The sequence below is a fragment of the Notamacropus eugenii genome, chromosome 5 (assembly GCF_028372415.1).
Source record: "Notamacropus eugenii isolate mMacEug1 chromosome 5, mMacEug1.pri_v2, whole genome shotgun sequence".
In the NCBI taxonomy this organism is placed as follows: domain Eukaryota; kingdom Metazoa; phylum Chordata; class Mammalia; order Diprotodontia; family Macropodidae; genus Notamacropus; species Notamacropus eugenii.
The window spans coordinates 6,930,004-6,955,402 of record NC_092876.1 but is presented as its reverse complement, the minus strand read 5'-3'; the positions used below and the strand labels follow the sequence as shown (position 1 = coordinate 6,955,402).

Here is a 25,399-nt window from a genome sequence, read left to right as displayed (position 1 = left end):
TTGGAGGGATTACACACACACATTCATACACACATGTGTGCACACACACATATATGTGTGTATGTATGTATGTATGTATGTATGTATAGACAGAGAGTACAGAGAGAGTGAGAGAGGAATATATTGAGAGGAGAAAGGGAGAAATGGAATGGGACAAATTATGTCTCATAAAACAAGCAAGATAAAGCCTTTTCAATGGAGGGGGAAAGGGGGAAGTGAGAGGGTAAAAATGAAGCTAACTCTCATCACATTTGGCCTAAGGAGAGTAACATGCACACTCAATTTGGTATGAAAATCAATCTTACACTACAACAAAGTAGGGGATAAGGGGATAAGTGCAGTGAAGGGGAATGATAGAAGGGAGGAAAAATGGGAGGAGGGAATAATTAAAAGTACATACTCTTGGGGAGGGACAAGGTCAAAAGAGAGAATAGAATAAAGGGGGAGCATGATAGGATGAAGGGAAATATAATTAGTCTTACACAACATGACTATTGTGGAAGTCATTTGCAAAACTACACCTCTGTTGAATTGCTTGTCTTCTTAATGGGGTGGGAGGAGAGGGAGGAAGGGAGAGAAGCTGGTACTCAAAGGTTTAGGAAGAAATGTTGAGAATTGCTTTTGCATAAAACTGGGAAATAAGAAATACAGGTAATGTGGTATAGAAAAGAGAGAAGATGGAGATAAAGGAAGACAGGGGTGTGATAGAAGGGAACGCAGATCAGGGGAAGGGGTAATCAGAATGCACGGTGTTTTAGGGTGGGGAGAGGGGAGAGATGGGGAGAAATTTTGGAACTCAAAATTTTGTGAAAATGAATGTTGAAAACTAAAAATAAATAAATAACATTTAAAAATATTTTGTTCTTTTTTCTCATTGAGGCAGTCAATTCCCTTTATTTTTAAAATTTTATCTATACATTTGAGAGGTATATATTATGTATATTCAATATAGAAAGCTTCCTATGCAGGGTGACATAGGGAATATTTCAGAATCCTACTGGGCTCTTAGATAATCTGTTGATGACAGGGCTGTTTTCTTATTTTTTGAAATAATTTAGTAAAGCCAGGTACACAGAAACACGTCTACTGTGAGCTCCCAGGAATGTAATGTTAATGATCAAGGACATGAGTGAACTGGTACAGGGACAGAAGCTAATAATGCTGGATGAAGAGAAGGGGGATCACGTCACACTCAGTGCAGGAGGAAAGACCCTTTTATGGGGACAAGGAAGTCAGCTCAATTCTTCTAGACTGAAGCTCAACACTATAGCTATGAATTAAAAAAGGATATATATATATACAAATTTGGGGGAAAGTTTTGTCTTTTGGATTCACAGTCGTAAACAGATACAAAGGAATAAAATGTGCTTTTGTGCAACAAGAGAAAAAACATTCTTGTGTACCCATTTAGGTTGATCCACAGAGTACTTTCTTCTGTTATAATGTGATACAATTAATATCACTGACTTTTCTCCTATATAAAAATGTATTTACAGAAAAAAGAATAATACTGTCATGAAACAAGCAAAACGGCAGCTAGGAGTTTGCTTCACTGTATCAGGTGGAGGAATTTGGCTCAATTACACACCTTTCTGCATTTATTGTAATTCATGAATAGTTCAAGTCTGTTAGGCACCCAAGGTCTCTTGCTTCATGGTCCATGGGAGGTTGTAGGCTAGATAATACTGTTGCTGATGCCCCTGAAATAAGGTAACCAGAAACTCCAGGTCCTGTGAGACATCCAGCTGTTTGTATGACAGGAAAAAATATTTTGATTCTAATTACAAGCAATTTGCTCAATTCTATGTTTTTCTTCTCTTTATCTTTCTGTTAGTGTCATCTATTTCTCAGAAAGTGACCTTAAAATCTCCTACTATTATTTTGTTGCAACTGCAGTATTTTTGGAATTCAATTAATTTTTGTTTTGCAAATTCATATATTTAGAAATTTGAATCTTATTAAGTTAATGCTGATATTGGATTTTGGTCTAGTTCCTTTTAGCTGAATTTAATTCCCTTGTTTTTCTCTGATAATATTATCATAATTTTTCTTTTATCTGATAACATGATTGAATCTTCTCCTTTTTAGATTCATGCATGGTAAATCATGTCTCAGTTTCTCATAGCTTATTTGTTTCTTTTGATAATCATTTAAGATCATTTGAACCCCAGTAAGAGTCAAAGACTGAACTAATTAAGCAGAAGAAGCATCCTTGCCTAGCAGACATGCTTACCTTTGCTCTCTGAGTGAACTCAAAATGTCCCCTCTTGTGTTAGCAACTGAAGCTGACCAGGAGGATCCTTCTGTTTCTGACCACTAAGGACTGAAGACTTTCTTTTTAGGAATGCTCAGCTTTTTCTGTAGATGCCCAATGTGATTATCCCATTGCCTGGCACATAGGAGGCTGATTACTAATTGATTGAGATGCTTCTTTTAACCAACAGCTTGTGGGATTTTTTTCTCAATTAATGTGTCACTCTGTTTCATATTGCTAAATATTTTAGTCCATTGGAATTTAAAATTATGAGAGTTGGGTGTATATTTTCCATTATTTGTGCTTTTAGTAGTTTTCTGAGTTATGATTTTTTGTTCCCCTTAAGAGACAGTACTTTGCTTCACAATCATTATTGCATAATATACATTCAAGATACATAATTCTTAGGGTACTCCTCTCATTCTCAACTGTTTCCCTTCCACTATTAAATGTTTCCCAAGTTTTAGAGTTTCCCTCAATGATTGCTTATTCCTTCTTCTAGGTACTTAGTTATATCATGCTTACACATCTTTTTTCTTTTCTTCTTTCTTCCCTCTCATTTATACGGTTAATTCAAAATACCCCTTTTCACCTTCTATCCTCTTTCTTTTGTTCAGCTGCATAGTCCTGAACGACAAAGTCCCCATTAGCTATGTCGTACTACATGTCTCTTTCATAATTTCAAGTTCATCTTTCTGTCAAGAGGTGACTGGCCTAGGCATGTTTAATGTTCCATCTTTGGTACTCCCGGTTTTACCATTGTGTGGATCTGAATTCTGGAGTCTTTCAAAGTTGCTTTTCTCTACAATGCCTTTATTATGGTTTCAATTATTCTCTGTTTTTTCACTCTCCTACACATCAGTGCATAAAAGTCTTCCCAGTTTTCTCAGATATTGTCCATCTCATCATTCTTATGGCAAAATGCGCTTTCATTACATTCATATGTCACCATTTATCTAGTAATTTTCCAATGAAAGGACAATTGTCATATGCTTTCTAGCACCCCTTAGAGAGTCATGTACACAGGAGGCACCTTCCGAATTCTCAGGATGGACTGAAGTAGTCCAAGAAGACAAACATTTGGGAGTTATCTGATTAACTCCTCTGAATGATGTGATTTACCGACTTGAATGGAGAAAGTTGAAAAGAGGAACAAGCTCTTCAGGAATAGGTAGAAAGTCCTTGCTGGCCAGCAGAAAGAGGACAAGGCCTAGGAAGTGAGAGAGGACAAGTTCCAGGAGGTGAAAGAAGATAAAGCCTAGGAGATGAGAAAGGGGTTGTCTCTACAACTCTCAGTCCCACAAAGCTTTTTCCTCCCAGGGTCCAGAAGAACTTACTAATGCTCATTGGGTTGGGGGCCATTAAGTCCTTTCTCAACCTTAACCTGAGGACCACCATCACCATCCTCAGATCCAGGAGCAAACTGAGTGATCCCTAAATATTAACCTCACATGAACCCTCACCAATCCTCAGAAATCCTGTATATTACCCTTAATGTTTTCCAAACATATCCCACAAAGATCCTCCTCTGAAACTTCTCTCCTTAATCCTCTGTCTTTCATCTCTTCCTCTATGGGTGTTGCAGGCTCCTACTTTACTTATTTTTTTATTTGTTTCATTTGTCATTTATGGAAGAAAACAAATACTTCCATAACATAATGTAATAAAAATGGTGATTGCACATGAAACTATAAAACTATCTTGTACAACTCACTATTTTTAAATGTAAAATAAAGTTATCATGTAGGTTTCATTCCTTCTTCTGCCCCTCCTTATGCTCCGCCCACCCAAGTCCTGCCTTACAGATGTCTACCATTAGACACAAATATGCATGTATATATATACATCTGTATATTCATTTTACACATACTTCTATTATTATAATGTTAATAAGAGAGTTAAAGATCTCACTCAGACATTGATGGGCCTGCCCTTTAAGAGAAGTTGATTACTGGAGACCCATAGCTTTTGCTATTTTCTTCTGAGGCACAGGGATAGAGGGTCCTGCCCTCCTGTTCTGAAAAGTGTATAAATACTCTGAGGTGAGATTTTGTTTTGAGTCTTACTCATTGGAAATGTTTGGCCAACCTAGACTCTGGGCAGCTGCTAAGGAGCCCCCCTAGCTTTGAAAACCCAGATGTTGGTGTTTCTTTCTCTGGTAACTATGTATGTATGTATGGTCAGACAGTTGGATGTGTCTGTTGATTTGTCATGTGTCTATTGCTTATGGTAAGACAGTTGGAAGTCCTGTCTGTGCATCTTTATTTCCCTGTTTGTATTTTCGCTGAAGTTCAGGGTGTTGACATTTTTCCCTGAACTAAGTGGATGATATATACATATGTGTGTGTGTGTGTGTGTGTGTGTGTGTGTGTGTGTGTGTGTATGCTTTATTAAAGCAATTGTCCACATCTGAAAAGTTACTTTGCTTTTAGACAAACAGATCTAAAAACCTATACAGCAAGACCTCCTGTGTATGCTGGGGTCCTTGCTGTTACACATCTCAACTAAACTACCAAAAATATTTTTTACAGAATTAGAAAAAATAACAAGATTCATTTGGAAGGACAAAAATTCAAGAGCATCAAAGGAACTACTGAAAAGAATTATAAAGGAGGAGAGAGGTTTAGCAATATCAGGATTTAAACTAAACTATGAGGCGATAATCATCAAAACTATCTGGTACTGGCTAAGAAATAGAATGTAAATCAATGCAACAGAATAGAAATAAATTTAAAGCAGCAAATAATTTAGTAACCTTGTATTTGACAAGGGTAAACACTTAAGATTTTGAGATAAGAATTCATTATTTGGTAAAATGTATAATTGGGAAAAATGGAAAGCAATCTGATACAAATTGGGCATAGACCAATATCTTACATCATTTGCCAAGATGAGATGAAAATGTATACATAACCCCTACGTATAAATATAAATATAGATATAGATATTTAAAGAAAATTTGAAGAACAGGGAACATATTACTTATCAGACTTATGGGTCAGCAAACTATTTATGAATAAACAAGAGGTAGAGTAAGGTATAAAAGGATAGTTTCAATTACATCAAATTAAAAAGGACGTATACCAAAAACAGATGAAGTCAAGATCAGAAGAAAAGTACCAAAATGGGAGTGGGGAGAGATTTCATAAACAGTTTCTCAGTTAAAGGTCTCATATTTCAAATATATAAAGAAGTCTATCAAATCTATATGATGAAGAGTCACTCCCCAGTTGATAAGTGCTCAAAAGATATGAACAGGCAATTTTCCAATGAAGAAATCAAAACATTTGGAATCATATGAAAAAAATGCTCTAAATCATTATTGGTTAAAGAGATGCAAAGTAAAACAATCTTGAGATATTCTTTGACACCTATCAACTTAGCTAAAATTATTAAAGGGGAGAGCAACAAACGTTGGATGGGATGTGGAAAAATCAAGACACTAATTTATTATTGGTGGAATTGTGAACTGATGCAGCCATTTTGAAGAGCAATCAGAAATTATGCCCAAAGAGTTATTCAGCTCCTTGTACCATTAAACTGAGCAATGCATTGTAGGTGTATTTCCAAAGAAAATTGGGGGAAAGGAAAAGATGTGTTCTAAAATATTTATACCAGATCCCTTTGTGACAAGGAACTGGTCATTGCAGGAATGCCCATCAATTGAGGAATGGCTGAACAAGCTGTGGAATAAGATTGTGATGGAATGCTAACTGTGCTATAAGAAATAATGAGCTTAATGATCTTAGAAAGTCAAAAATTGATGTGAATGAAAAAATGAAGAGTAAAATGGGCAGAACCAAGAGAAAAGTGTATATAGTAATATTGTTTTAAGAAAAATGTTGAAGTGAGGTAGAGTCAAGGTGGCAGAGCAGAAGGACTGACCTGTTCTACCTCTCCCTCCATAGTCCTTAAAATGCATGCAAAAAATTCTAAACAAATTGTAAAGCAGCAGAAGCCACAAAATTACCTAATGAAACAGATTTTCAGCCCAAGATAGCCTGAAAGACCAACAGGAAAGGTCTATCACACTGAGCTCAGAGAGAAGTGGAGCCCAGAATGAGCTGTGCAGCATGAACAGGACAGAGCAGGCTTCAGGGCACTGAATAAAAGGTAGCTTCTGCAGTTTCCAGATTTCTCAACCCACAAATGCCAAACACAACTTCAAAGGCCAGTGAGAAAGCTCTTTCACCTGAGTGAGGGGGGAGCTAGGCCACAGAGCAGTAGCAGCCACTTTTAGAATCCTTGGCCTAAAGACCCTTCACTTGACAAAGGACTGAAAAGTCCAGTAACTGGCTGGTAAAACACACAAAGTGGGGAAAAATAAGACTATAGAAGGTTACCTTATTGGTGAAAAATTATTTTCTTCCATCTTTTCAGATGATGAGGTGTAAAGTATACATCAGAGGAAGACAGCAAGGTCAAAGCTTCTACATGCAAAGCCTCCAAAAAAATATGCAATAATCTCAGGCCATGTAAGAGCTTAAAAAATATTTTGTAGAAAGGTGGGGGAAGAAATGGAAAGAGAAATGAAAGAAATACAAGAAAATCATGAAAAGTGAGTCAATAGCTTGCTAAAGGAGACCCAAAAAATACTGAAGCAAATAACACCTTAAAAAATAGACGAAGTCAAATGGCAAAAGGGGTTCAAAAAGTTAATGAGGAAAAGAATGCTCTAAATGGAATTTAGAATTGGCCAAATGGAAAAGGAAGTTCAAAAATTCACTGAAGAAAATAGGTCTTTAAAAATTAGAATGGAACAGATGGAAGCTAATGACTTTATAAGAAACCAAGACATAAAACAAAACCAAAAGAATGAAAAAAATAGAAGACAATGTGAAATATCTCATTAGAGAAATAACTGACCAGGAAAATGTAACCTGGAGAGATAATTTAAAAATTATTGATCTATCTGAAACCCATGATCAAAAAAGAGCCTAGACATCATCTTCTAAACAATTATGAAAGAAAACTGTCTTGATATTGTAAAATCAGATGGTCAAATGGAAAGAATTCACCAATCACCTCCTGAAAGAGATCTAAAAAGGAAAACTCCTAGGACTATTGTTGCCAAATTCCAGAGTTTCCAGGTCAAGGAGAAAATATTACAAGCAGCTAGAAAGAAACAATTCAAGTATTGTGGAAATACAATCAGGATAAGAAAAGATTTAGCAGCTTCTAGTCATTTTGACTTAGGAGCAACATTTTGATGAGTGTGAATGTTGGGATTGGAAGTTCAAATCTGTGTGGACGGTCTCGGGCGGGTAAAAGTGGGACTTCTAAATCTTAGAGTCTTATGAGGCCCTCCATGAACAGCGGGGATTCGAGAAGGTCAGACTGAGCTAGCTCGGCTAGCTCAGGTATTTCCGCCTCTCCCTGGGAGATACGTGATGGGTGGAGTCTCCCTGCCCTCGAGGTCGTCCCGGATCTGGGCACACTATTGTTATCTAACAGCACGGTATTCAGATGCAAACTGTGTGGCTGAAGGTTAAGTAGGATTGGGGAAGCCTGAAAGCTCTCTTAGCACGTGAGGAGCCAAGAGGACAGGAGCTGCGGTTGTGATGAGTGCTGCCTCCTCTCTGGGCAGCATGTGAATATTTAGCTTGGAAAGGATAAGTCCATGATCAGTCCAGCACTCTCCACCACACATTGCTTTTGTCACTCTCACATCTTGTCTGTCTCTTTTCCTTACAATCACAGGTAAACACTTGCAAACACCATCTCTAAGAAAGCAGCATTTAATTCCATCAAAAGTAAAGTACGAGCAAAGCTTAGAGAGATGCAGGATTCCTGGCTCAGGAAAAAGGCAGATGAAATTCAGTTTTGAGCTGAAAGTAAAAATCCAAAGTGCTTTTACGATTCTCTGATAGTTATTTATGGACCAAAAACCTATGGTACATCACATCTACTCTGTACTGATGGAGTCATATTGATTAGTGGTAAGGACATGATCCTAGAGAGACGGACTGAATACTTCCATAGTGTTCTCAATGGACCATCATCAATCAATGATGAGGTCATTGGTTGCTTACCTCAAGTTGAAGTCAATCCCTCTTAGTTGAACTTCCAACTGAAGTAGAGGTTTTGAGGGCCATTAGGCTCTTTCCATTTGGCAAAGCACTTGGTTCTGATTCTATTCCAACTGAGATTCTATTCCAACTCATACAAAAGCTGACTGAAATTTTCCAGGTTATATGTAAGAGAAGGTTATTCCCCAGGAGTTCAAGGATGCCTCCATTGTCCATCTCAATAAAGGTAAAGAGAATAGATTGAGGGGTCTCTCTCTTAGTCATTGCTAGCAAGACGCTTGCTAGAGTCCTCTTTAATAGGTTGATCCTTCACCTGAAAGATGGTCATATACTTGAGAGCAAGTGTGGCTTCAGAAAAGGCTGAGGAACAGTTGATATACTGTTTACTGCGCGACATATTCAAGAGAAATGCCAGGAGCGGAAGAGATGTCTGTATACAATATATGTAGATCTGACCAAGGCCTTTGACACTGTTAGTTGTGAGGGCTTATGGAAAGTTATCTTAAAATTTGTTTGCCTAGAGAAATTCATCAGCATTGTACATCAATTTCATTGTGGTATATTTGTCTGAATTCTGGATAATGGAAAATGCTCTCCTGCCTTCCCAGTCACCAGTGGAGTGAAACAGGGCTGTGCACTTTCTCCCAGGCTTTCTATCATGATGTTTTCAACCATGTTGTCAAATGCTTTCAATGAGGTTGAACACAGCAACAAGGTCAACTCCTGTACAGATAATGATTTACTCAATTTGAAAAGGCTACAAGCCAAGACCAAAGTTGAGGGAGTGTTGGTGCATGATGTTCTGTTTGCAATAATTATGCACTCAATGTATCCTCTGAAACTGAGATACGACAAAGTATGGATCAATTCTCTGCTGCCTGTGCTAATTTTGGCGTACAATAAGAAAACACAGGTGCTCCATCAGCTACTATCACGTCATCTACATATGGAACCATCATTTACAACAAATGGAGAAATTTTGAATGCTGTGGGTAAGTTCACTTACCTTGGTAGTGTACTTTCCAGGGATATACACATTGACAATGAGATTGACACACACATTGCCAGAGCTAGCTCAGTTTTTGGGAGGCTCTGAAGCAAAGTTTGGGAGAAAAGAGATATTAGACTGACTATCAAACTGGAAGATCTTCAGTATCATTGTGCTAATGTCATTGTTGTATGCCTGCACAACATGGACAGTCTACCCCCACCATGACAGCAAACTGATTTGCTTCCATTTAAACTGTCTTAGGAAGATTCTGAAGATCACCTGGCAGGATAAGCTATGAGACACTGAGATCCTCACTCAAACTAAACCACCAAGCATTCAAACTATGCTTCAGAGAGTACAACTCCAAGGGTCTGGCCACATTGCTTACATGCAAAACGTACACTTTCCAAAAAGACTATGATCACATGGTGGTCAGGAGAAGTGATGCAAGGACACTCTCAAGGTCTCTCTCAAGAATTTTGGATTTTATTGTGTGACATAGGAGACTGGCACAGGACTTCTCAGCATGGTGTGCCCACATCAGAAAAGGTGTGGTGCTTTATGAGCAAAGCAAAATTGTAACAGCACAAAGGAAATGTAGGATGCCCAAATTTGGAGTAACTACCCCCAACTGTTCACACAGATTATGTGTGTCCAATCTGTGGTACAGCATTCTGAGCTCATATTGATCAGCCACAGTCATACATACTGAAACTTGACTTTATTATGGTGATGTCATTTTGGTCCTCTTTGATAATGAAGGATAACAATGACTATATATACATATATTATACTTTATATATAGCTGTTTACATCTATACACATCTGTACATCTATATGAATGTGTACATATATTTACATGCATATGCATATATATGTATGTGCATATATATGCATATGTACAAGTATATGTATTTATACATAGACAGAGGCCACAGAATAATCTGAATATGAAGGGAGAATACCTAAAAAAATAAAAATTGCTGTTGAGTGGAATGTATTAGGAGTAAGAGAAAGGGAGAAGAAGGATATATCAAATCATCTCACACGAAAGAGGCAAGAAAGCTTTTACAATAGAGCAGAGGAGTGGGGAGATGAAAGGCAATAAGTGAGCCTTACTCTGATGGGATTTGGCTTAAGTAGGGAATAACAGACACTCAATTGAATATTGAAATCCATTTTACCCTTCAGGAAGTCAAGGGGTAAGGGAATAGGAGAGAGAAGACAATAGAGGGGAAAGCCTATTGGGAAAAGGGATAATCAGAAGCAAACATTATTGTGGGAGGACAGGTCAATGGAGAGAATGGAAGAAAAGGAGGGCAGGATAGGACAAAGGGAAATGTTAGCTTTTCCCAACCTGACTATTATAGAAGTGTTTTGCATGGCTACACATGTATGACCTATATTGAATTGTTTGTTTTCTCAATGGTGGTGGGTGAGGAGGGAGGAAGAGAGAGAATATGGAACTCAAAGCTTTAATAATGAATATTAAAAATTGTTTTATCATGCAGCTGAAAAATTAGATATACAGGCAGTGGGGTAGAGAAACCTATTTTGCCCTAGAGGAAAACAGTGGGGAGTAGTATAGAGGAAGGGTGGGTAATAGAAGGGAAGACAGACTGGAGGATGGAATGGATGGGGTGCATGCTGTCCTGGGGAGGGGAGGGGAGATGTGGGGAGAAAATTTTGAATTCAAATTCTTGTGGAAGTGAATGTTGAGAACTAAAAAATAAATTCTGTATTAAAAAATTTAAAAATGAGCAAAGCAGTTATTTTGACTATTACAAGTGCTCAAAATAACTATAAAGGTCATATAAAGGCAGACTCTATCTGTATTCAGAAAAAGAACTGATAAATTTTAAGAGCAAGGACCCTGACATACATGGGAGGGCCTGTTATTACAAGTTCTTAGATCTGCTTTTATGAAGAAAAGACAGCTTTGAAGGGGTCAAAAATCTTACTTTACTTAAACATGTAAGGAGAATGGAGTGAGCAGAGAAAATACAAGCAGAGAAATTAGCACAGAGATTTCACAGACAGGGTTCTGACTATGAGGAAAGTAATACAGCCACCTACATACACCACCGGATGGAAAAAGCACCAACATCTGAGTAGTCAGGGGCTCTTAACAAATGGCTACTCTGAGTCCTCCCCAGGAAGTCAATAGGTCCTTCTCATGAGCCAGACCCCCAAAACAAAATGCCAACCTCCCCAATATATATATATATATATCTCAACTGATAAGCTCAGAGACAGAAGGCATCACAACCCAAACTGACTCAGCACATCTGTGAATTACAAAGATTACCCTTCAGATGTCTGCCATTTGACTGAGCCTGGGAAACTGAACTGCAGGAAAACAAACAAACATAAAACAACGACAACCCCGCTTTGGAAAGTTTAAAACTCAGATGTGGGCACTCCAGAGCCCAGGGATCCACGGGGGATGGGGGGAAGAACTGGACTTGCTCCAGGTGCCCTACATCAATGGGTTGCCCACTCTGGGAGAGGAAACCAGGGGTCCAGGCGTGCCTGCACTGCCCTGCAGGCAACCCAGACACCTGGGGTCCCTCCTCTGGTGAGAGAGTGCGACCCAGGGGACCCTCTCTGGTGACAGGGACCCTTGTTCAAGGGTGGGACTGCCCAGGCACCCCAGACCACCAGGTCCCTCTGTGGAGAGAGAATTCAGGCTCCAAGGGATGAACACTGCATTAGGCTGAAGACACCCTATATTCTGGGCAGTGAAACCTGGACTGCATGGATGACTCCCCTCCAGGTGCCCCAAACCCCTGGGTTCCCTCTCTGGAGAGAGGGCAACCTTTGTGTGGCATACATGTTTGGGGTGGACTGCACCCTGATTACAAAGTGGGATTTTTGTCATTTGCTTTTTGGAGTTCAATTTCCCAGCCTTAGGCTAAACTGAGAATGTCTGATAAGTAATCACACCTGTGTTGAGTCACATAGGTTGTGATACCTTCTGGCTCTGAGACTATTAGTTGAAAACTATATATACTGGGAGGCTGGCATTTTGCTTTGGGGGCTGACTTATGAGAAGCACCTTTGGATTCCCTGGACTGTACTCTGAGGAGCCGATTGTTGAAAGCCCCTGGACTCTCTCCGTATACAGTGGTGTATGTAGGTTATCGTATTAATTTTCTTCAAAAGTAGGAGCCCTGTCTGTGGAATTTCTGCTAATTTCTCTGCTTGTATTTACTTCTTTCTAATTAAAGTAAGATTGCTGACCCCTTGAAGGTTGCTTTCCTTTAGCAAAACAGAACAAAGGAGCTGTATTAGCAGGCCATCTTGGTATGCTAGGATGCTTTGCTAATATATTGGGCATAGCCAGAAGCATCTGTGCAGACTAAATGAAAGTATGGGGTTTGGGGAAGCTGGTAGTTTTTGGCCCAGTTATTTTGTTGCTTTTTGTAACTGTGGTGGTGGTGGTTTTGTGGAGCCCCAGGAGCAGCAGTAACCTGATACAAACTAAGCAAGCAACAGTAACAGGAAGGGTTTCCCAGGGGTCCAGAGCAGGGCCCCAGGACGATGACCTCTCCTCCCCACCATCTCTACACTAGCACTCATGAGGAGACAGGTTGGAGTAGTGACTATGGGAGGAAAACAAGACTGTGGGAGGTGGGGATGGCCAGAGCCAGGGCTGTATGGAGTAGCTCCACCCCAGACTGCGCTGGAGCTGGGGAGAATCTGGAAGTGTGTTATGCCCAAAACACAGATCAGCCCCTCCCCTTGTAAGGGTTGGTGATGGGGTTCAGACTCTGGGAGCCTCCTTGAGCTCCCCTTGAATCTTCCCACTTAATCTGGCCTTTCTTACTCAAATCTAATCTTCCCATTTGTTCCGGCAGTCTCTGGAAGCCCATGGGTTTTTCATTAACATTCTGCTCAAGTCTCTGTGGCATCCCCCACCCTTGATCCCATCAAAACCCCATTCCCCAGGCTGCTGACCACTCCCATCAAGATCTGTATTCTTTCCCATACTGCCTCTATCAAGGTCTCTGGATTGCCCCACCTGATTCCCACCGAAATCCCTCCATTGTCTGATATCTCCTGATAGTTTCCAGCCTTTGACCCTCCTTGGATTCCTTCCTTGGACTTCTCCTCAAGACCCTCCCTAAACCCCTCCTCCCATCATCTTGGGCTACCAGACCCCTCCCCTCCCCCCAGATTCCTCCTATAGTCTTTTCTGTATTTAGGCCCATCTCCCCTCCATGAAGGCTCTCAGATGCAATCCAGCTCAGACTCTGTGTAGCTGGGATTCTATCTGGCCTGCTTGTGAATACAAGCATCACAAATGCTTAGGCACCTTAAGAGCCAACCCAAGATGGTGAATCTGTAATAAACTTTTTTTTTCTTTGACTTTAAGAAGGCTGGAGTCAAATTCATTTGAGCACGACCTGGACTGCCGGTATTTTGGGGTTCCCATCACCCCTAAACCTCATCATTGGGGAGGATGATCTGCCCGAGAGGTGGGGTAGTGTGACTAGAGAAGGAGACTGTGTACAGGAGTCCTGGAACCTGCAATGCCTGGACTCAGGCAGGAGCAGAAACAGCTTGGAATGGAGCAATCCCTTCCCCTGTGAGGTGGAACATGGAACAGAAAGAGCTGACTACACATGAACCCAGACTGGAGCTGGGAGATGTCAGCTCCTGGACCTGCAGAAGGAGGAACCTCAGAGCTCAGAAAAACTTTGCAGCAAGGCAAGAGCAGTGAACCTGCTTTTCTCCTGTACCCCGCCGGGACCCAGGGGGTGGAGTTTTCTATGGTATATCAGTAAGCACCCCAACACAGGAGGGCCTGTTATCTCAGGTTCTTAGATCTACATTTACAAAAGGGAAGGAAACCTTTGAGGGATTAACAATCTCCTTTAATCAAGCACATGTATCATTCACTTAGTTAAGAGGAAAAAGTCAGCACTCTGAACTTCAGAGAAAATACAGAGAAATCCAAATCAATAGATAGCTCTTGCAAACTGTCTGATCATAGATCGACAGATAAATATCTGACCATACATACATAGATAGTGATAGAGTTTAATATAAAATTTTGGAATAATCCCTTTGCTGTCTCTGAAGCAAACTCAGAGATTGCCTCTTCCTATGTCAACAAAAGCCAGCCAAGGTTGACTTAACATTCCTGAAGAGACCTTTAACCTAAGACACTATCTTGAATAATGGGACTTTTTCCATATCTTAATATCTATAGACATATACTATGTTATGGCATATTAATGGTAAAGAAAATACAGGCATCTTAGGTCATAATTTCTATTTGAACTCCGTTTACCCTTTCCTATGTCAGCTATTTCGAATATCTGTTTAGGACAGGAAGCCTGCCATTCACTAGTGGTGGGATTTCCTTTCTTGTCGTATGTCACCGAGACATATGTTTACTCAGCCTGGAATTGCAAGGCTCAACTGACATTGCTCTATTAATTGTCTTGTCTTACTGAATTTATGATTTGTTCAACTAAGAGAGCTCCTTTCTCATAGCAAAATGTATATAAGCCAGAAGATTTCTGCACTGGGTAGCCAGAACATTTTTCTGGCTGCATAATCCATTATGTTACAGTTTTCTTTAATAGGGAATTGATTTATTAATTAATTAAATCATAAAATGTATGCATTTAGCCTCTTGCGTTTTCTTTAAAGTTTTCAGGTCAACAATAGTTATCAGAGAGGGAAGCATGAAAATCTGTGTTTTCAAAGTTGGAGATGGGGGGGGGGAAGGGCTTACTGGCTTCCCAGAGTCTCATCTGGCCAAACACTTCCAAACATCTCTAGTCAAGAAGCCCCAAAGTAAACTCACACCTCATAGCTTTTATTCACTTTTTAGAGCCAGAGGGCATCACACCCTTGGAGAAGCAGTACCTCATTAGAAAATTAACAAAAGGTGTGGGTCTTCTAGGAATCCTCCCAGGCCCATTAAAGGGTGGGGAAGATCTTCCCATTAAGAAGTAAAATTATATTAAAAATAAGCAAAAACTGAATTATCAATACATATGGTGGGAAGGGGGAGGTGCTGTAACCCCCAGGGACCCACCCTGTTGGCTTTGTCACCCAGCTAGCCCTCAGAACTTGAAAGCTGGAGGCTGGAGCAATGTTAAGACTTGGACTTTTTGAACCTGAGAGTGCCAGGTAGAAGTCTGCAACAGCAGGATGGGGAGGACACACCTCCAGAGGACTTCATTTGAACATTTTGTTTTGAATTGACTGTGCTGAGTTCTTTGATGTTTTATACGTTTGTGTTTGTTTAAAGTCACATGGCCACCCTGGTAATGAGTTATGCATGCATTTTGCGACTGTGAAGCTTAGTATGTGTTTATTTTTTGATTATTCCTTTCTTAACATTATGGGAATTATGTTGATCTGATATATTTTTTAAGGGATGTTAATGCCTCTATTTGTTCCAGGATCCAGAGCCATAACAATCTCATGTTTGTTCTCCAGTGTAGATTGTAAGGGCTAAGTGTTGGATTGTAAAGGCCAAGATGCAGGACGGGTGAAGTTTAAGAACAAACAAAGAGGGATTTTTGTTTTTTTGGGGGGGGTTCGGTTTCCTAGGCTTAGGCTAAATTGAAACCAATCTGAAGGGGGCTTCACAGCTGTGTAGGTTGTAATATATATGTATGTATGTTTGATTCCCTGGACTGGAATCTAAGTAACCATTTGTTAAGAGCTGCCTGCCTCCCTAGCTCACTGCTGAGATGTTGGTGATCTCCCAGTCTGCTGGTCTATGTCAGTGGATGTATTATTTTATTTGGACAATAGGAGCCCTGTTTACTGAAATCCCTGTGCTAATTTCTCTGCTTGTATTTACTTCTTTCTAATTAAAATAAGATTGTTGACCCCTTAAAAGTTGCTTTACTTTCGCAAAGCAGATAAAAGAACCTCTGCTTGCATGCCATCCTGGGTGTGCTAGGATGGCTGCTAATATAACTTGGCTCGAGGTGCCCCAGACTCTTGGGTTCCCCTCTCTGGGGAGAGGGCCCCTAGGGGTATGGAGAGGAGTAAGAGGGGACTCCATTCAGCTGAAGGTGCCCCAGACCTGGGTCTCTCCCGGGAGAGAGATCTGCGTTACAGGGGGGACTGCATAGGCACCTGAGACTATGGGCTATCTGAGGAGAAAGACCCGAGGGTTGAGTGTGGACTGAGCAGGCACTCCAGACACAATCTCTCTGGAGAGATGTGGGGATAGATGGGAGGACTACATTCAGCATCAGCCAACCAAGACCCTGGGGTCTCTATGAGGAAGAGGCCTGGGGGTCAGGGGCGGGGGGGGGGGGGGGGGGGGTGTTACTGCAGTCAGCAACAGATATCCCAGACCCTGGGTCTCCCTGGGGAGAGAAATCTAGGGGGTCAAGGGGGAACACACCATCCAAGTTCTCCTCCAATTAACAAATACAGAAGGTTCAGGTAGGAAGAAGAAAATGAACAGTGAGTTTGGATTGGAGAATTAATTTGGATGAGTATTCTACCTCAGCCACCTAGCACCTAGACTGATGAAACAATGAATGTAGCCATCTAGGGAAGTGAAGCTGAGTGACAGAAGGAAGGTTGCCCACTCCCAGAACCTTTGGAAACCTTGGTACTTCCTGCCCCAGTGAGTTGGATTGTAGAACTACAGAGTCGGGTTGCACATAGGGTGAGAAGGACTTGAGAATCCCAAATGCAGTTTTCTGGTTAAAGTTGGAAGAGTAGAAGGTCATGCTGCTGTCTTGTGATTACATATGCAAACATCGTAGATCGATTGAATCTATTACAAAAAGGAACGATTTGCTTCATGAACAAGGATTGCTGTTTCAAAATGTTTTCAATCTCTGTGTGTGTGACAAATTTTTAGGATTGTTTTACATAACATTTTTATTTATAAAGCTGTATAAGGTTTCTTAGGAACATCCATTTCTTTGAAAAATTTTGTTTTTATAACTTGTTTTATTATTGTTAAATCCCTCAACTCTGTAGATCTCATCCTCTCCAGTACCATAACAGTTTGTTCATTTTTCTTTTATTTCTCTATCCCTGCCATGAACCTCACCACCAATGAAAATTTTTTTTCAAACCCTGAAAACCAATGCCTTAAATACTTAAATACATTTCCTAGCAAAACAAATTCCCATATTGGCCATGTCTAAAAATGTATTCTTCCCACTTTTTTTTTTAATTCCTCACCTGTTTGGTAAGAGAAGTGTGACATATTTCATTTTTGGTCTTCTGGACTAGATGTAAAGTCTTTCAAAACAATTTGCTCTATAATTATGTAAACATATCTGATTCTGTTTCCTTTCACCTGAATCATTTCATGGAGGTCTTCTCAATATTCTCTGAAATTGTATTTTTTGTGAATTCTTTTTGTACAAGAATATTCCATTACAATGTTAGGCTACAATTGTTTGGTTATACCTCAATAGGGATGACACTTCATTAGATTTCAATTTAGGTTATCATGAAATAAACAACTACAGATATTATTGTAGATATAAGGTCTTTTCATTTTGTTGATTTCTGTGGGGTAAAGGCTTAGGAGTAGCTGCCTCCGCATATGATACTCTGGGATTCTAGGGATTCCATTAGGAATAATAGCCCCAAGAACCATCAGTCTGAGTTTGCTCATTCCTGCCCCCAGGGCCAACCACCTCAAGCTTTATCTGCTTCTAATAAATGGGAGCCAAGTTTAATATCAAGAGACAGATTCAGATTTCTTTCTTCTCCTCTACTTGGAGTTTCTATAGGGCCATCCTAAGTAGATGTTGCTAATCTGCCGCTAGGCCTGAATGTGGTCTTTTCCTCCAGCAAAGAGCATAGCAGTACCTGGAAACTTGTGAGTCATTGCTGATCAGCAGATAGGGGCTAACAGCTGGGAAACTCAAAGTCAGGAAGGCAGAAGTCTGTGTCAGCCAGAGGGAAGTTTTCCTAAAATGCATATATGCTGTGAAGATGGAGTTCAGTGAGTAAATGGAGACAAAAGTACTCACCAGCAGTAGGATGGTTTGAGTGGCCCGGATCTCAGGGGAGGTTCTGGCAGAAATGGAAGAAATGTGAATTTGTTGGACTTGTTTATGATGTCTATATAACAGAAATACCATGTAGCCACTGGCAAAGGCCATGAGCCCCATATACACAGCATCAGGAAAAGAGAATATGATCGAAAGCAGGATAGCCTGATATTTTGGAGCAGATGGGTAAGAACAATATTCAAAATGTTGAATTTCAGTTATGTTCCCAGGGTGCCTTGGTCCTTTCATTCCCAAAGCAATGAAGACATTTAAAAGTAGGTGGAAAGTCCAGGAACAAAGACTGGAGGGAATTATGTACTTTGGGGCTCTGACTTTAAGCTCTACTGAACTGAAACTGGGAGGAGTTATGGTGATGGCCTGAAAGACACTCAGCAGGCAAGTCATGGTGAGGGAAAGACCCCGGGATACTCTCTGAAGGTAGAAGACAATTTTACAGCCAAAGTCATCAAGGAAATTCTTCAAGCCCAAAGTTGCCATTATCTGAGGGATCCCTTTAGGGAGGAGAACTAAGCAGTTGACCAAAGTGAGTTGGATGAGAATAGTGTCTATGGGTCTCTTACTATGTCCACTGAGATGTGTGAAGATAAAGAGACAGGTAAGAAAAGAGTTGCCTAGGACTCCAATTCCTGTCTGGGAGAAGAAGATGACATTCATAATTTTTTCATTAATAGTCATATTCTTGTTGTCTTAAGGAGAAGAAATGACACCAGAGTCAGAGAGACCTACAGAAAAACAGAAACTGTGAGCATTTTTGAGTATTGCTCTCACCCCTTGGTTTCACTTAGATGATTCGGTTGAGAATGTCTCCTTCATGTCTTTGCAGAGATGTTCTCACCTAATTCACTCTACAGGGCAGGGAGGTTGGTGTTAGGAGTAGGATCCTATCCTTTTAAACTCTCTTTATTTGTGACATATTCAAATAATTATCTCTACAACTGCAGTCTTGCCATAGGTGAGGGTTCCCAATGACCATCCTGGGACAGGAGAAAGACCTGTGGTCTCAGGATTATCAATCACAACTTCCTGGAGGTGCTTTGAAGACACTTTTTAAAACCAGCATTGGAAATCAATCAAATAGTATTAATAAATCAGTTTATAAAGTATCTATTTATGTACGAGGAACTGAGCTAAGCATTAAGTGTACAAGAACATAGGGAAACTAACCCTGCTCTCAAGGATTCTAATTAACTAACCAAAGTGTACCTTTAGAAACACACATAAACAAACTGGTGTCACTGTGCAGGCTTCTGGATTACATCAGAAAGATCCTCTTCAGCCAGGAGTAAATATAGAATCAGAGTGCAAAGATCTTCTGGTCTCCTAACAATACCAAGGTTTGCTTTATGCATATTTCTGTGTATTTGATTTTCTATGGAAATGCACTAACTATCAGAAGTTTTCACAAATAGTTGGCCCTCAAAAGATCTTAAATGACACTTTTACCTAAACTAATTACCAATTGATTTGCCAAAAGATTAGTTCACTAAATTAGAACAAATAACAACAAAATTCATTTGGAAGAACAATAAATCAAGAATATCAAAGGAAAAATATGTAAAGGAATGAGTTTTAGTAGGACCATCTCTTAAACTATATAATAAGGCAGGAATTATCCAAAACATCTGGGACTGGCTAAGAAATAGGAAGGCACAATAGAATAGACATACAATTTACAGCAGCAAATAAATACAATAACCTTGTATTTGAAAAGTATAAAGACTTAATATTTTGGGAAAAGAATTATTTGGTGAAAATTGGTGGAAAAACTAAAAAGCAGTGTGGAATAAACTGGGAATAGACCAATATCTTACACCATTTACAAAGATAAGATACAAATGACCTAGATGTAAAGCGAGATTATAAGAAAAATTGAAGAACATGGAACACATTACTTATCATACTTACAAATGATGAAAAATGTGTGAATACATAAGAGACAGAGAGCAGTATGGGGTGTAAAATGGATAGTTTTGATTATATAAATTTAAAAATGTTTTTGTACAAATAAAACAAGTATAGTCAAGATCAGGAGTAAAGCAGAAAACTGAGGGGAAACTTTTATAGACAGTTTCTCAGATAAAGCTCTCATATCATATTTATAAAGCATTTGGTCTAATCTGTAAGAATAGAAGCCATTCCCCAATTTATAAATGGTCAAAGGATATGAATAGGCTGTTTTCCAATGAAGAAATTCAAACAACTTGTAGTTATATGAAAAAAATGCTCTCAATCACTATTGATTAGAGAAATACAAATTAAAACAACCTTGAGATATCATTTTACAACTACTAGAATGGCTAAATGATTAAAGGTGAAAGCCACAAACGTTGGAAGGGAAGTGAAAAAATTTGAACACTAATACTGTTGGTGGAATTATGAAGTGATCTAACCATTTTGAAAAGGAAACTGGAATTATGCCCAGAAGGTTATTAAAGTGCCTATTATCTTAGTACCACAACTAGATGGTGATCATCCAGAGATGATCAGGGGAAAAGGAAAAGAACCTATATGTTCCAAAATGTTTGTAGCAGTTCTTTTTGTGGTGGTAAAGAACTGGAAACTGCAGGGATGCCCATCAGCTGGGGAATCCCTGAACAAGCTGTGGTATATGCTTGTAATGGAATACTATTTTGTTATAAGAAATGATGAGCTAAATGATCTTAAAAAGACATCAAGTTACATGAAATGGTGAAGAGTGAACAGAAACAAGAGAACCTTGTATACAATAGCAACAATATTGTGTTAAGAATGAATTTGATTAACGTAATGAAATACTATTGCACTATAAGAAATGATGAACAGGAAGACTTCAGAGAGGCCTGGAAAGACTTATATGAACTGATGCTGACTGAAAGGAGTACAAGTAGGAGAACTTTGTACACAGCAGCAACCACAGTGTGTGAGGAATTTTTCTGGTAGACTTAGAACCTCATTGTAATGCACGGACTTAAAAAATTCGCAATGGTCTTGTAAGGCAAAATGCATTTCACATGCAGACAAAGAACTATGGAATTCAATGACAGATTGTAGCAGATCATTTTCTTTTGTATTATGTTTTGGTTTGTTACATGATTTCTCCCATTCATTTTAATTCTTCTATACAACATGAGTATGGTGAAAATGTATTTAATGGGAATGTATGTTTAGAACCTATATAAAATTGTATGCCATTTCAGGGAGGGAGTGGGGAGGTGAGGGGAAGGGAGGAGAAGGGAGGGAAAGAAAAAATCTAGGTTGTGTGGTAGTGATTGTGGAACACTGAAAATAAATTTAAAAATAAAAAGAATGACTTTGAGTGACTAAGACACAAATTAAAAACAAAGGACACGTGAAGATAGGCAATATGTACATCCAGAAAAAGAACTGCTAAATAGAAATATATAGAGAATAATTTTACATACATATATATTTGTGTATAATGGTTGGTCTCTTCAGGGTAGGGCAGGTGGAAAGAGGAGAAAAAAAGAAAAATTTACATGATAACTTTGTTGAACATTTAGAAGGAATAGCAAATTGTACATGGTGGATTTGCAGTTTCTAAAGCAATCATCTTTTTAAAATAATTGTACTCTATTATGGACATGATTCTTTTATTCCATAAATTTAAAAAAATGAAAAGATTAAAGAGGAAAACTTAGATAAATAAACAAACAAATGGATAAATGAAAAGTAAAATTCTAAAACTGAGGACAGTGTTTCCCATTGTCACGTGAATAGAACTCAATTTTAACACTAAGTTCAAAGACAAGAAATATATTAGAAAAATGAGCAAACAAAAAGAAGTACCCATAAAAAGCTACTATGGTGCCAGAGAAGACAAAGACACAAACTTAGAAGAAGACAATGTAAAAACAGATACAAGGAAAGCCTCAAAGAAAAATTCAAATTGAACACAAATCTGGCAAAAATTCCTGTAAGACTTAAAGAAAGAGAGCAGTGGTAGAGGGAAAATATGGAAAATAAATGAGAGTGATATAAGAAATTCATTAAGGGAGAAATAACAGTTTGGTTAAAGAGCACAAAAGGAATTTTGAAGAAAAGAGCATAAGCTGAGTTGACCAAATGGAAAAAAGAGATAGAAAAACTCACTGAAGAAAATCATTCCTTAAAAATTAGAATTGAGGGGGCGGAGCCAAGATGGTGGAGTGGAAAGACACACATACGCTGGGTCTCCCCACACAGCCCATAAAATGCCTGTATAGAGGGACTCTCAACAAATTTTGGAGCAGCTGAAATGGAGAACAACAGAGTGGAGGATATTTCCAGCCCAGGGTGACCTGAAAGGCCCACGGGAAATGTTGGTTGCACTGGACATGAAGCCGCGAAGCAGAACACAGAGCCCAGCCCAACCTTGGTCTCATAGGCAGCAGCGCAGCTTTGTGAGGAGGACACCTCTGGGGCAGAGTCTCTAGTCACAGCAGCAGCTCTGCAGATCCCTGAACCAACAGGCCCCAAGGGTCAGTGATGAGGTTTTTAGAGCTGGCAGGGAAAGGAGAAAGGCCTTCGCATAGCTCCAGCCTCAGGCGGTAGCCCACAGAGGCCACATCAGGCAGGTGCCAGCAGTTCTCAAGGCAGCCCCTACAGCAGCCAGCATACATTGTTGGATCGTAAAACCCGTAGGGGCACTGAGGAGCTGAGTCTTCCCTCAGCCCTGTGTAGAAACCCTGAGGGAGCTGGTCTTTGTCTCACCCTGCATGGTGGCCCTGCTCATCCAGCTTATCTGAAAATCAGCCCCCAGCACTGACTTGGCAGAACTGGAGGCCAGGTGGCTGTGGAGAGGTAACTGCTAAAATTCTGGACACAAAAATCTCTCCCTGCTTCCAGATCAGTGTACATGCTAGATTGTGCCACCTTGGAGGAACTGAAATCTTACAGATTCCCAGAGTATACCCTACTCTTGACAAAGGAACCAAAAGTCAAGTAACTGGTTGGGAAAATGCCCAGAAAAGGGAAAAAAATAAGACTATAGAAGGTTACTTTCTAGGTGAACAGATACCTTCTCCCATCCTTTTAGACGAGGAAGAACAATGCTTACCATCAGGGAAAGACATAAAAGTCAAGGCTTCTGTATCCCAAACATCCAAAATAAATATTCAATGGTCTCAGGCCATGGAAGAGCTCAGAAAGGATTTTGAAAATCCAGTGAGAGAGATGGAGGAAAAACTGGGAAGAGAAATGAGAGAGATGCAAGAAAAGCATGAAAAGCAGGTCAACACCTTGCTAAAGGAGACACAAAAAAATGCTGAAGAAAGTAACACCTTTAAATATAGCCTAACTCCATTGGCAAAAGAGCTTCAAAAGGCCAAAGAGGAAAAGAATGCTTTAAAAAGCAGAATTAGACAAATGGAAAAGGAGGTTCAAAAGCTCACTGAAGAAAATAGTTCTTTCAAAATTAGAATGGAACAGATGGAGGCTAATGACTTTATGAGAAACCAAGGAACCACAAAGTAAAACCAAAAGAATGAAAAAATATAAAATGATGTGAAATATCTCATTGGAAAAACAACTGACCTGGAAGATAGATCCAGGAGAGGCAATTTAAAAATTATAGGACTACCTGAAAGCCATGATCAAAAAAAGAGACTAGATATCATCTTGCATGAAATTATCAAGGAAAACTGCCTTGATATTCTACAACCAGAGGGCAAAATAATATTGAAAGAATCCACCGATCATCTCCTGAAAGAGATCCAAAAAATAAGAAACTCCTAGGAACATTGTGGCCAAATTTGAGAGTTCCTAGGTCAAGAAGAAAACATTGCAAGCTGCTAGAAAGAAACAATTCAAGTATTGTGGAAATACAATCAGGATAACACAAGATCTAGCAGCTTCTACATTAAGGGATCAAAGGGCGTGGAATATCATATTCCAGAAGTCAAAGGAACTAGGATTAAAACTAAGAATCACCTACCCAGCAAAACTGAGTATAATACTTCAGGGGAAAAAATGGTCTTTCAATGAAATAGAGGACTCAAGCATTCTTGATGAAAAGACCAGAGCTGAAAAGAAAATTTAACTTTCAAACACAAGAATGCAGAGAAGCATGAAAAGGTAAACAGCAAAGAGAAGCCATAAGGGACTTACTAAAGTTGATCTGTTTACATTCCTACATGGAAAGACAATATTTGTAACTCTTGAAAAAATTTTCGGTATCTGTGTAGTTGGTGGGATTACACACACACATACACATACACACACACACACTCACACATACACATGCACACATACATAGAGAGAGAGACAGAGAGCACAGGGTGAATAGAATAGGATGGGATCATATCTTTAAAAAAATGAAATTAAAGGGTGAGAGAGAAATATATTGGGAGGAGAAAGGGAGAAATGGAATGGGGCAAATTATCTCTCATATAAGAGGCAAGTAAATGACTTTTTAGAGGAGGGACAAAGTGGGGAGGTGAGAGAAAAAAACATGAAGCTTACTCTCATCACATTCTACTAAAGGAAGGAATAAAAGGCACACTCATTTTGGTATGAAAACCTATCTTACAATACAGGAAAGTAGGGGAGAAGGAGATAAGCAGGGTGGGGGGGATGATAGAAGGGAGGGCAATGGGAGGAGGGAGCAATTTGAAGTCAACACTCTTGGGGAGGGACAGGATCAAAAGAGAGAATAGAAGCAATGGGGGCAGGATAGGATGGAAGGAAATATAGTTAGTCTTACACAACACGGCTATTATGGAAGTCATTTGCAAAACTTCACAGATATGGTCTATATTGAATTGCTTGCCTTCCCAAAGGGAATGGGTGGGGAGGGAGGGATGAAGAGAAGTTGGAACTCAAAGTTTTAGAAACAACTGTTGAATATTGTTCTTGCAACTAGGAAATAAGAAATACAGGTAAGGGGGTATAGAAAGTTATCTTGCCCTACAAGACAAAAGAGAAGATGGGGATAAGGGAAGGGAGGGATGTTAGAAGGGAGGTCAGATTGGTGATAGAGGTAATTAGAATGCTCGGTGTTTTGGGGTGATGGAGGGGAGAAATGGGGAGAAAATTTGGAACCCAAAAATATTGTGGAAATGAATGATGAAAACTTAAATAAATAAATTTTAAAAAAAGAAACATCAAGGAGATCAATGCT

At 39.5% G+C, this 25,399-nt stretch overlaps 1 protein-coding gene across 1 annotated transcript; it reads right to left on the bottom strand.

The window, feature by feature from the left end:
• Positions 1 to 18,039: 18,039 nt before the first annotated feature.
• Positions 18,040 to 18,978, bottom strand: LOC140507303 (vomeronasal type-1 receptor 1-like). Its single transcript, XM_072615421.1, has one exon. The coding sequence runs from the start codon at positions 18,976 to 18,978 to the stop codon at positions 18,040 to 18,042; it is 939 nt and encodes a 312-aa protein (XP_072471522.1).
• Positions 18,979 to 25,399: the final 6,421 nt, after the last annotated feature.

Bases quoted from the DNA above. Each gene is read 5' to 3' on its own strand.
- LOC140507303 (XM_072615421.1), bottom strand. From the start codon at position 18,978: ATGACTATTAATGAAAAAATTATGAATGTCATCTTCTTCTCCCAGACA.